Source organism: Petaurus breviceps, unplaced genomic scaffold, assembly GCF_028583685.1.
Source record: "Petaurus breviceps papuanus isolate PSGF00001 unplaced genomic scaffold, PetGlider_PUasm1.0 91133, whole genome shotgun sequence".
Classification (NCBI taxonomy): domain Eukaryota; kingdom Metazoa; phylum Chordata; class Mammalia; order Diprotodontia; family Petauridae; genus Petaurus; species Petaurus breviceps.
Window position 1 is genome coordinate 62,631,785 of NW_027187419.1, and position 13,588 is coordinate 62,645,372.

The window sequence follows — 13,588 nt, forward strand, 5'->3', positions numbered from 1 at the left end:
ATTCATTTTTCTGACTATAATCTTAAAAAAAAGATTGACCACATTCGATTAATCAAAACTTCTGCATTTCTGAAGAAGACATTTGAGGTTCTGGTACAAATTAAATATATTCAGAATGTTGAAATATCTGTCCATAAAAATGGAAACAAAATGTAAGAAACAACTAAGAATTACATTAAATGTAATAGAGAATATAAATGTAATAGAGAATATGTAATATTATTACAATATGTTTATAATATTATTACAATATTATAGAATATGTAATAAAAATGTAATAGAGAATATAAAAAATTATATATCTACTGTTTTTCTTCACGTTATTTTAATCAATATTTTAAAAAGTAGAAGAGCTCAGCAGGCATGGCAAGACGATGAAAAATCTATTTTCAGAAGTAATGTCTCATATTGAAATTTTAAACTAAAATTTCCATATACAACTGAATTCAAGTGTTAAGTTTTTTATGAACTCTCCCTTGGATGTCCTCTTAATACTTACAGTTAGCATGGGGAGGCAGCTGGTGAAAGTGGCTCCCCAAACTTCATAGTAGGTCATAAAAGAAAATTTGCAGAGAAAAAAAGAGCCACTCCTAAACACTTGAAAATGAACAAATCCCTTGTTTTGGAGTGTTTCAAAGATTCTTATTTTGATTTTTTTCAAATTTATTAGGCAATTTTCTCACCAAAGTAGTACCACACTTTGTCATGTTTATAAAAAGAACAATCTAAAATGATAGAGCAGTAATGTTTTTTTTTTTACAACAAATGGCAATTTTCTTGCCTCTTAGGCCTTAAACCAATGAGAATATTTTGATAGCAATTTCAGTACCAATCCCAGAAGCTCACCAAAACCAAGTGAGACACAGGAAAACTGTTAATGTCATTTTTCTCCTTTGGTAGATTTGACCAACAACATGGAGCTTTCAGTTCCCCTTGCCCAGAACTTCACATCCTATTCTTCAGATTGCTTGTTCTGGAAAAATGCATGATCCTTGAACTAGAATCACCCACAAAGAGTAGATAAAAATGGACTTGAAATTCATAAAATACCATACCAGCCAAACCATCCAAGGACAAGATAAAAAGACTCGAGTACAATTCCCCATCAGGAAATCCTGGCTTCTTGATGCCAAGTATTAACACACACCTCCCTCCTTAGGGATCTTTTCCTTTTCCAATAGAGACAGTTATAGTTTATAGAAAATCAAAACAGACACAAACATGCATCTAGAGGAAAACTGCAAATAATAGCCTGTATTCATTACGAGTCATGAAATAAATATTAGACATCCCTGCACTGTCCCCTTGACACCGTCCCACACATTTGCCTTTATGTATAACACTGGGTATTAGTTTAGTAACGTTACTCTCTTCTCCCTCTTTACTCTTGTTCCTTATCTCAAAACCACCCCACAGCTTCACTCACCCTCTCCTCTGTGAAGAAAAGAAAGCTATTTTCCTTGTTAAGGCTACCCTTTCACTTTTGCCTTCAGGCTCACCTGCTCCCACATCTTCTGGGAGCCTGTCTCATCAATCATTTCTTCTTGTTCCCTCATCATCAGTCTCTCCCCCTCTGCTGGCACTGCTATAAATATGCCTAGATCCGCTGTCTTTGAAAACAAAACAACACAAAAGAAATCTTAAACTTGACCCTTCCAGGGCTTCAATCCTACATTTTCTCCTCTCTTTTAGTATCTTCCAGCCTTCTAGAAAGACCTGCCTATACTTAGCTCCCTTCAATTCCTTATCACCCACTGTTCTATTGAAATGGCTCTCTTCAAGATTATCAAGGATCTCTTAACCACTCTTTTCAGCTTTCCTCGCCATCATTATCTTTCCCCCCCAATCATCATAACAGAAAGACGAACCAAGAGGAGCTGTCACACAAAAGAACAAGGCATGTGTATGTAATGCTTTACAATTTAGACAGTATTTGCCATTATCTTTTATATTTCCCACCCTGACTCCTGCCACATACCCAACTTTTCATGAATTGAGGATGGAGTTTCATATCTTAGATTCTCGAAAAAGAAATTGCTCACTTTTCTGTATGATATTCTTCTGATTCCCTTCAACCATCCACAACATATCCATTAACACAGAAGTTAACATCAAACAAAAAAGGCCTCTGGATGTCTTTTAAGTGCCACAAAGCCTAGACATTTGACTTGTTGGAGAGACAGGAGACACAGCCACCCTTAGGGCAGACAACTCTAGGTAGGCAGCAGATTAGAAGCAGAAACATTTTTACAACAGCTAGAAGTGACAAAGAACAGTGGACAAAAGGAAACGAAAGAATAGTCAGCATAAAAATATAACAGTTTAGGACCACATGGGATGGAGACAAGTAATTCTATATGCCTCAGGAGTCCCGGAGAGCAACGCTGTCTTATAAAACAATGCTATTATTGATGTCCATAGTGAAGACCCTGAGTTACCAAAAAAGGTTAAGTAGTATTTAGCACATATCATCTTGGACACCAGGGAAGTATGGGAAGATTCCCATAAAAAAAACTGTGAACACGATGTCAAAGTTTTGTTATATTAAAAGTGGAAGTTTTAGTTATTTGGAAAATTAATTCTTGTGGGACAGATGCTCCATCCCCTGATGATGCCAGACAAATGAGGCATTTCCAGGTTCACTTCCTAACAAAGAAAAGCACCGTTTGCCAGTAAAGCTTAGGGAGAGACAACTGGAGCAAATTCATTGAATTCTAGGATAGAAGGGACTGCATATACCTAAACTATACTTTTTATGGACTATCTATAGTTTAAGATAATTTGATATGAAGCAATATTTTTTTAAATGTGAAAGTCAACAGGAAAACTAAACTTCTTTATGTCTCATCTGTGCTGTAGGCAACTGTAGGATGGCTTTACAATAGTCCTTCATATACCCAAATAGTATTTATCAGGTACCTAGCAGGTGTAAAGCACTATGTGGGATAAAAGAATGAATGAGCTACAGGTCCTGCTTTCAAGGAACTTGTAATCTGTTAGAAGAGAAAAGATGTATACGTATAATGATCCAAGACAACTCTGAAGGATTTATGATGAAAAATGCTATCCATCCCCTGAGAAAGAACTGATGGTGTCTGAATACAGATTGAAGCATACTTTTTTAACTTTTTAAATTTTTCTTAATGTTGGGGGGTTGGGGTTTTTTTTTGGTCCATGTTTTCTTTCATCAAATTGCTTACCTTCTCAATGAGGGGGGGGAGGGAGGAAGGGAGAGAATTTAGAACCCAAAGTTTTAAAAATGAATGTTAAAAATTGTTTTTACATGTAATTGAGGGAAAATAAAATGCTAAATAAATTTTTAAAAAGATCTATATATAAAAAAGATTTTGAAAGAAATTGTATTTTTCATTGTTTAAGTTATAGGTCAAACGTCTCATTTTCTAATCATATTTTTGGGTATTTTCTATCTTTATACTATGCTGCAATAACAACAACAATCAAAACCATATCTCATAGTAAAGACCAATACATAGTTGCTAACTCTACTCAGCCTAGATGTAGCTTTATCTTAAATTTGATTATAAACATTTCTCCCCACCCTCAGGACACAACCAAAGACAGTGCTCCTAAGAAATGACCAAATGATGGAAAGCAGAAGGTGACCAAATGATGGAAAGCAGAAGGTAAAAGGAGACAGATTTACAAACTGCATCATCTATTCCTGAATAACTGAGAAATACCTGTGGCAACTGCATCATTTCATGCTATATCTCATTTTACATCCAGCACAACAAACAAATGGGAAAAGATTTATTTAAAATATACTGAAACACATAAAAATATGGGCATTTAAGGAACGGATAGTACCTTCAAGGAATTCCAGTCCCAGGTTTTGATCAGCCATTTAAGAATGAGGATGTAAATAAATGTCCTTACCTTGCTTTGGAATAGTTTTGGCTACAAGGATGCCAAATCCACTTAATTGTAGGTTGGGGAACACCATAAACAGTACAAGTCAGGCTCTGCTGGCTGCCCAGTGGGTAGAGATTAGGGTCTGGGAATGATGACACAGCTTTTTCATAAATTTGGGGTTTCACTGTAAAGGATGAAAAAAAAAAAGATATAAGTTAAGCATTCCTATAATAACTTTCTCCGGGACCACAGGATAATAAGAGTTAATGATAATATCTAACATGTATATAGTGCTACAAGATTCCAAAGTGCTTTACATATATGATTTCATTTCATACATACTGATAGATGATCTCACTTGATCCCTCAAAACCCCAACACCTCTGAAGTAGGTGTCATTATCAGGACTACCTGTGATATTCCCACTGGTTGCAAAGTCAGGGAAAACAATGAGAACAACATCCTAACAATAAAACTCTTATATTTTCCATAAAATGTATTGTGAAAGGAAATCTGGGTAGGTTCAAGCAAGATTTTTATGGAGTGTTAATATTTACATTTTCATTTGATTTTTTTCAATTAGTTAATTAAAAAACCAATAGGAAACTTACCATTCACAATGAGAGTGGTTGTCAGATTTCTCAGTATTTTGGCTTGTTTTAAGCTCAGCAAGATTGTATAATCTCCTGCGTCCTCTTCTGACACGTCCTTGATAATTAGTGAATAGCCGTGGGTCACATATCGAGGACATTTTTCAACTGCCGGTGACCCATTCTTTAACCTATGATTCAGAGAGCTATCATTAATAAAATCCCAGCTGACTCTATGACTTTAGCTCTGTAATTTCAATGGCTAAATTTGTTCATGAGCTCCATGATCTCCGTGTTTATAAGTTCTGAGCCCCAGACAGTGGACACACTGGCCGAGAGAGTCAGTCAATTCAAAGCTTGTTAGGAGCCTCAGGGAAATTCACTTGAGCTACTTCTGCACAATATTCTCTTGCTGACCCTTATCACTCCTCTCTGATAAACCTGCCTGTTGCTCAAAGGGCAGCACACTGGACATCAGAGATTAGCTTCAAGGCAATTGTATTTAACTCTCCAGCCTCTTCTTCTTGAGCCTTTCTCTGAGTGAACATTTATATGAGATATTACCCATTTCACTCTGTGGTATTTAACCTGTTTCTGTTACATCATGCAAAGCATTTAACAGATGACAAAATAAAGGAAGGGATCTTTCTTTTCTCTTCATTCAGCAATAAATTCCACAAATATGTAAATGCCTCCTATGGATAAGGCATCAAGAGTAGGCACTTGTAGGATTTTGAAGTGAATAAGGTGAGATCTCTGCCCTCAAGGTAGTAGGAGAAACACCATACCTGAATAATCAAGACACACTGGGCTGGTCTGGATAAGTGCCAAAGAGAGGAGGGAGGTTTTAAAGGACAGGAAAGTGGAGGTAGGTCATTGCAGTCAAGGTAATAGGGGGAGGTTCTGAAGGAAGGTGGATTTGAGTTCAATTCTAAAATATAGAGAGGATTATGATAGATAGAAATGAGGGGGAAGGGGTATTCCAGGCTGAGGGAATGGTATAAGTGAGACAGAAAAGGTCCAGGTATGTTCTGGAAATGGAGAATAATTCAGTTTGAATGTGTATGTGCAGGGAAATAGCAGGACAGAAAAGGTGATTAGGACAGATTAGGGACAGTCATGAATGCTGGTCTGAGGATTTCATACTTTATTTGCTGAAAATTGGAAGCCATTGAAGGGATTTAATTGTGGAAAAGATATAATTATAGTTGTGTTTTAGAAGATTAAAGAAGACTAGTATCATATAGAATAGTACAATCTATACTATATTATATATAATATAGTATAATATATCACATATATTATACTAATACTTTATAATATATAGGGGGCTGGCTTTGAGTCAGAAAGACCTGTGTCCAAAGACCCAGACACACACACTGGCCTATGACCCTGTGCAAGTCTCTCTATTGGTCTTTCTTCCTCCTCATCTTCCTTTCCCTCTCTACTTCTCTCTCCTCCTCATCAGCCTATCTGTCTCTCTCCACCATCTATCCCTCTTTCTTTCTATCTCTCCCTCCTTTTCTGTAAATGATTATCTATTTAACCATATGTTTTAATTATTTACAACTAAGTTTACCAGGTGCAAAGTAGCTATTGGTTTGTAGAGGTAGCAAGGTGACTCGGTGGATAGAGCATTGGGACAGATGTCTGGAAGATCTGAGTTCAAATATGACCTCAGAGCTGTTGTGAGGATCAACTGAGATAATATGTGTATTGTACTTAGCACAGTGATTTGCACATAGTAGGCACTTAATAAATTGTTATTTCTTCCTTCCGTTCTGTGCATTGGTAGAGGGAGTTTACTCACCAGGAGTATTCTACATTTGTGAACACTCAGGTCAAGTTAAAAAAAAAAGTATTAAGTGGTGGAATGTGAGATAAATTGGAGGAAAAAGAGACAACACAGTTAAGAAGCTACTCTTTAAAAGTAGACAATATGAATTCAGGTGGTGGAACTTTGTTTTCTCATTCAGTATTAATCAGTTTAAGAAGAGTGTTCTTATTAGTAATGTCAATTAGGTCATTTTAGCAGTATCTATTATTTATATATTTATATAGTACACTATTATTTAGTTTTTACCCACACAGAGATAATTTGGTTGGATCACATATTCTGAAGATGTTTGGGGAACAGCACTGACCAACAGTAAGGATAGACTATGTATTTTTTTAATTCTTCATTTCAAATAAGGAGGCAACACCCCAATATAATTATCACACATCGTAATGGAAAGAGCATTGTACCAAAAGTTAAGAGACCAGGATCCTGGTCCAGGTTTTGCTCTGTTACTTATTGTTGTGATCTGGGGCAAATAAGTCTGTGGGTTTCTGCTTCCTTATCTGTAAAATGAGAAGACTGACCTGAGATGATCTCTAAGTACCTTTCAAATCTACAGTACTATGATTCTACCAAAATGTTCAATTCTAAAATGCATTGTACATATGTCCTAGCAGTATGTTAAGAATTTACTGCTCTAAATAACTTAGAATTCTGGAATATTTTATCAGTTCATAATTACCTTATGTATATTACACAGATGTAAATAAATTCTTAAAACTAAATGTCAGTACCGAAGTCATTAAAATTTATTAAGCTCTATTTTGTAACTAGCTAAGACCACTTAGTTGGGCTATTAATTACCCCCTGTTGCTAACTTAAGCATATTGGAAGAGGCATTAATTTTTTCAAGTCACTAGGACACCATTTAGTTACTGTAGAAATGTACCATTTGGATTCAAAAAGGCTTAAGGCACTTCCCACATCATTAGGTAGGAAAGGGGATAAAATTTATACTGTATCTACTAAGTTGCTGGCACTGTGCTAAGTGCTTTTTAAAATATGATCTCATTTCAGAGATACAATTGAGGCTACTATCTAGAAGTTAAAATTAAGGAGAATTTGTTATTTAAACACAATAGAAAAATTGACTGGTTTAAAAAAATGTTAGGGAACAGAATTAAATTTTGCTTCACTGAAACAGAATAAAAAAAACATAGTATTTTCAGTTTAACATTTCCCTTTAACTTCCTACGTAAACTGCTGAGGATTTTTAAAATTTAAAAGTCTGCATTAAAATAATTTTTGAAGCAAAAATGGACTGAGGAGATCTAACTTCTATTCATGTATTCATGCTTCCCTAATCAGTCTGGTAACAATTCTTTTGTTAAAATGCAATGATTAGAGCCAAAGATATTGGTTTTAATCATGATTTAACAAAAATAACTTAAGATCATGAATAGATTACATTGTTTTTTGTAAAGGTGTTTTGACTGAAGTTTAAAAAAAAACCAAAACCTTAACACTTCTTAAGGGTTTCTGAATATTCTGTCTTTGAACCAAAAAATAACTTTACTAGTTTAAGTAGGTAATTCAATCCTCCCTTGAAAATGAATTGCTCCAGCAATTCTACCAATGTTTGTTTTACTTTAAAATAGGGTTAATTCACATTTATACAACACTGAGGTTTGCAAAGCACTTTACATATATTTCATTTGATTCTCACATCAAATCTGTGAGGTAGGTGCTATCATTATCCCCATTTTACAGATGAGGAAACAGAGGTTCAGAAAGATTAACTTACTTGCTTAGTATCCTATAGCTGGTAAGTGTTTGAGTCTGGGTTTGAACCCAGGTTTTCTGATCTTCCAAGTTCAGGTCTTTACTATAGGACATTACTACCCAGGTTTAAATTTTTGACTATGCCAAATGTAAAATAATTATTTTCATTATCCTTGTTAGAGAAAAGCCTACTTTCTTCAGAATATAGGCTATGATAAAATAATAGACTAATACACACAGCATAAAGGAGAATGACAAGATTTACAGATAAAGAAATATAGTCAGAATGAAGGTAACAGGCTCAGTGAGTAGATAACAAAACAAATGATGACTGATGAATATTAAAAAAAAATCCTTTGCCCCAGTCCTTATCCTACTTTCCTCTTTATCGTTCCCCTTCTTCTACCTCTACATAGAGTCCAGTTCCCAGATTACTAAATTTGTCTCTGAGTGACTTTTTTGTTTTTTCCCCCAGGAACTTAAATCCTTCCCCTTCTTTATCCTTCCCCTTCTACCTCTACATAGAGTCCAGTTCCCAGCTTACTAAAGTTGCCTCTGAGTGACTTATCTTGTTCCCCCCCCCCCAGGAAATTAAATCACTTAGTTTTGTACATTCCCCTACCTACAAAATAGCTTTTAAACTGATATGAAGAATAATTGTGTTCCTACCATACAACCTCTGGCGAGGGAAATGCCTTCACTTTCATAGAAAGCCGATAGGACCGTTTGCCTGCTATCGTTTCAAGCACCTGCTGTTTTCGATGTTTCACGGTGATAAACGGTTTTTCTTTAAAGAAGAAGTGATTGGCATATTAGTAAAAGTTATGTTTATTTGAATAAGCTTAGTGCTTTCTTCAAGTAGGATACAGAAAGGAATCAGCAAATAGAGTTGAGATTATGACTGAGCTGATGAATCAGCACAAATTCTTGTGGTCAATATTCATGACAGTAGTAATAAGTTATATGTGTACAATCCTTTATTGCACTCTCACATACATTACCTCATTTAATCCTCATAACAAAGCAGTAGAGCTTGCTTATAGGGGAAGCATTTGAGTTTCTTTTCCCTCTGCCTAGTAAAGTGCATCTGATTTGTTTTTTTTTTAATATATTTTATTTTCAATTTATGGAACAAAACAGGCATTTTCATAACACAATACAATAAAAGAGATGATCTATGCATGCAACTGTAAATTTACCATTTATTCTACTTGTTCTTAATAAAAGAGGTAGTTGGCTGTACATAATTTAAGTAAACTATGGGCAGAAAGCAGTCATGGACAAAAATAAGTGAAAATCTTGAAATACTGATATCACAGCAGAAAAGCTAGTGGACATTTCTGGGTAACAATTTGAAGGAGGCAAGGAAGAACGGAATGATTGTTCTGGAAATCTCTGGACAGCTGATAGGAAATCAAGTGACAGGATGGAGGAGAAAGCTAAACTGAGAATTAAGGGATAGCCTTTCTGTGGGGTCCTAATTGTATTTAACTTGAAGCTCTTCTATTTGAGGACTTGAAGAATAAGATAAAAGAATTCTACAAAAAAAATTAAGTTGAAATGACAGTGTTAATTCCAAGTAAAAATTCATTACTGTATCTTTTCAGCTTTGTGATTACTATAATAAAGTCAAGGAAATCTTTGCATAACAAACAATATATGACAAAACTGATATTCTCTTTTGTTTCATTTGATGATTTCACAAATGATTAAAATATTTCATATGAAAATTTTTTAATGACCTAGCTGAATTTTTCATCATGTGGAATTCACAAAAGAAAAAAAGTCTTTCTGCTCAGTTCAAAGGCATCACATTTTCAAGAATGTTGAATGCTATTTTCACGTGCTTTTAAACTAGCAAACTTGTATTTATTCACATCAGCATGATTCTCAGCCAAAGGAAATAGATAGTAGTTCTACAGATAAGCAAAGATTCCACAGTGATTACAAGCAGGATGTGTGCTGGCCTTTCTGAAACATCTCTTACCATATACATGCACTGTTGTGTTAGCAGATTTCAAGGATGGTCCACTTTTCACCTGACATGTATAAAGTCCTTTGTCTTTGCTTTGCACTTTGTCAATTATAAGAGTGCTGTAGAATACATTGGCTTGGGAATTACTCTGATCAAACCGTGGAGTGATAGAAGCTCTATTATTTGCCTAGAGAGAAAAGAGTGATTTAGATGTAACAATAATACTTAATAATGTAGAAGTTAATAAACAATGCTATTCAAGTATAGGATTAATTTCAATATATTTTATTAGCTCTTTTTTTTAGGAACACATTTAGGTGTTGAGGGAAATGAGGAACATAAGAAAGTGAGTTCTGCTAATTATAAATAATATTGTTAATAGACTTGAGAATGTATGCTTATTTTAGCCTTGCTCTCTGAACCTGCCAGTTTCCCCCCAACTAAATGGGGTTTGGAAGATTATGTAGCCGTGTGTGTGTATGTGTATGTGTGTGTGTGTGTGTGCACATGTGTGTATTTATATATATAATACATATTATAAATATATATATATATATTCCCCACTAATGACCTGACACTGCCAAGTCTTAGGAAGTAGTTCAGTTGATTCTCTGGGCTTTGGGCTAGCTCACCATCTTACCCCCTTTCACACCCTTCAAGCTAGTTGTCCCTTTCACTCTCCACTGGAACAGGGAAAGGGTTATCTTCAGCCTCTTTCATTCATTTTCACAATGTTTTCTTAGGACCAGTCTGAGAAAAAAAATCTTAACTCCAGCCACTAAAATTTAGGGCAGCACCTTCAAGGCTTTAAAATGATGAGATTAAAGACAAAGGAAAATTCTAAAGTTCTATTTTATGATGCAAAAGAGGCATAGTTCACTTGACCTGGAGTCAGGAAGACTTGAATTCAAATCCAGCCTTGGACACTTACTAGCTGTATGACTTTCAGCAAGTCACTTAACCCTCTCTGCCTCAGTTTCCCCATCTGAAAATAGGGGTAATTACAGTACCTACATCCTAGGGTTGTTGGGAGGACCAAATTATGTCTGTAAAGCATTCTGCAAAGCTTAATAAGCTATACACACACATATGTTAGCTATTACCATTATAATTATTTTTATAATGGATTCTCTCCTAGAAATTATTTTCCTTCCTCTAAATTTGTTTTATATTTATATAGTTTCGTTTGTGAGTTTACTAGTAGAGGACTGTACTAATTCCATATTTTGGAAAATTGTTGGGCTCAATAAATACTATTTTTATTACTGACAATAGAAACACAAAGAGGATTTTTTATCTCTCCTCTCATCTTAGTTTTGCAATTAGGTTTGCAGAGAGCATTGAATAGAATGTTGTGGACCACTTGAACCTGGACTCCTCATTTTACATTCAAGGAAACTGAGGCTCTCAAGTGACTCATTCAAGGTCATAAAACAAGCTAGTGGAAGTACTAAGAACAGAATCCCAGGCACTTGGCATATATTCTTGGAAATATTCCATTCAGTTTAAAAAAAATTGTGACTCAAATGAAGGTATAGATGGTATGTTCAGCAAAATTTTTGCTTGGCATGAAGCTGGGAAGAATAATTTTGAAGAAATGGGACCCCAAAAGATCTTAGTGGGCTAGAACAATGGACCAAATCTGATAAAGATGGAATTTAAGAAGGATAAATGTCAAGTCCTACACCAGGATTCAAAGATTAAACTATAGAAACACAGACTGGGGAAAAGTCTTAGCCAATAGTTCACATAAAATAACACTTTAGCGACTAACAGCTCAATATAAGTCAACAATTGAGTACTTCCAGCAGAAATATGAATTTAATCTTCAGCTTCATTGATAGAGTTTACACTGAGGGAGCTCATACTGTATCCAGAGTATTAATGTTCAGTAGTATGAGTTAGGAAGAACATTGACATGCTGGGAGGAATCCACATCCAGAGGAAGGTGATCAAGATAGTGAAGGGTCTGGAAAGTGGAATGCTGAGCCAGGAGAAAAGATCTTAATGGAGACATGACAATGGGCTTCAAGTATTCAAAGTGCTGTCATTAGGAAGAATGATGAAGGCTTGCTCTGCAGGGCCCCAGATGCCACAGCTAGGAGTGATGGGGAGATATGGCAGAGGCAAGTTTCTGATCCATATAAGGAAAAACTTAACAATCAGAGCACTCCAAAAATTGAAAGGGCTTTCTTGAGGAATGAGTTCCTTTTCACTGAAGATCTTCAAAAAGAGCTTACCAGACTCCTTGCAAAAGGTATCCCTGTTCTGATATAGACTGGAAGGATCACCTCTGAGGTCCCTTCTATGACTAGATTTCAGCCGACACTAGGAGAACACTGATGTGAATGACAACCTTTTTATTTAATTGAAATGATGACATTTTCTAGGAAATAACCAGTATTGTCCATTTTCTACCTTAAAGTGTAGATAAATTCCTAATTTGAAGCTGTAGGGCATTTGTCATACTTTTTTTGTTGCAAAGTTATTGTGCTTATTGTTATTATGGATAGAAATACTGATGAAAGATTAGCCAGAGACTCATCCATTAATATTTCATAAAGAACATAATCATAAGTTAACTTTACACATAAGCACCCGAGTGATGTAAAAAATGGACATGCTTTGGATTATGACACTTAAATATTCCTGACATGAAAGCTGGTGGCTAGAATCCCTGAGTTTCCCCTTGGTCGTCTTTGTTGTTCAGTCATTTTTCAGTCATGTCCAACTCTCATGACCCCTTTTGGGGTTTTCTTGGCAAAGATACCAAGGTGGTTTGCCATTTCATTCTCCAGCTTATTTTACAGATGAAGAAACTGGGGCAAACAGGGCTAGGTGACTTGCCCAGGGTCACACAACCAGTAAGTATCTGAGGTCAGATTAGAACTCATGAAAATGAGTGCTCTATCCATTGGGCCACGAGGCTGCCCCAGGCTTCTTTTGACTATGAGTTAAATTGTCAATTTAAAAATATCTATTTAATGTGTATTTCCTATTAGTTATTCTTAAAATTACAATTATTTGCAAGGATTCTCCAAATCAGGGGAAAATAGAGAACACAATTCAAGATGATTCTTACCATTTTCTAAAGGATACTTAACAAATGAGATCTTGGATTGCTGAATTATAATATCTTTTCTAAACAAGTTTCAGTCAGGTGCCTGACTGTCTGCCAGTCTCTTAAATGACTTTGCTGAAAATTTTTATTTTTTGTTACTAAAGACAGTCTCTGGGGCAGCCAGGTAGCATAGCGAGTAAGAGCACTGGCCCCAGAGTCAGGATGACCTGGGATCGAATCCGGGCTCACACACTTAGCACTCACCCAGAAACACGTGGCTGTGTAACCTTGAGCAAGTTACTTAACCCCAATTGCTTAGGGGTGGCCAGGTGGTGCAGTGAGTAAGAGTACCAGCCCCAGAGTTGGGATGACCTGGGATCAAATCCAGGCTCTGATACTTAGTACCACACCCAGAAATAACTTGCCGTGTAACCTTGAGCAAGTTACTTAACCCCAATTGCTTTAAAAAAAAAAAAAGACAGTCTCTGCTTGGCTCTTAGTGATACATTTCCCTCTCATCTCTAAAT

At 35.7% G+C, this 13,588-nt stretch overlaps 1 protein-coding gene across 1 annotated transcript in view; it reads right to left on the reverse strand.

The window, feature by feature from the left end:
* Positions 1–13,588, reverse strand: part of FLT1 (fms related receptor tyrosine kinase 1) — a 192,897-nt gene that overhangs the window by 125,679 nt on the left and 53,630 nt on the right. The window contains exons 7-10 of the mRNA XM_069080287.1: positions 10,013–10,187; positions 8,695–8,812; positions 4,485–4,654; positions 3,898–4,057 (exon numbers count right to left, since the gene is read on the reverse strand). Coding sequence (XP_068936388.1) covers positions 3,898–4,057; positions 4,485–4,654; positions 8,695–8,812; positions 10,013–10,187 — 623 coding nt within the window. The remainder of the gene's footprint in view (positions 1–3,897; positions 4,058–4,484; positions 4,655–8,694; positions 8,813–10,012; positions 10,188–13,588) is intronic.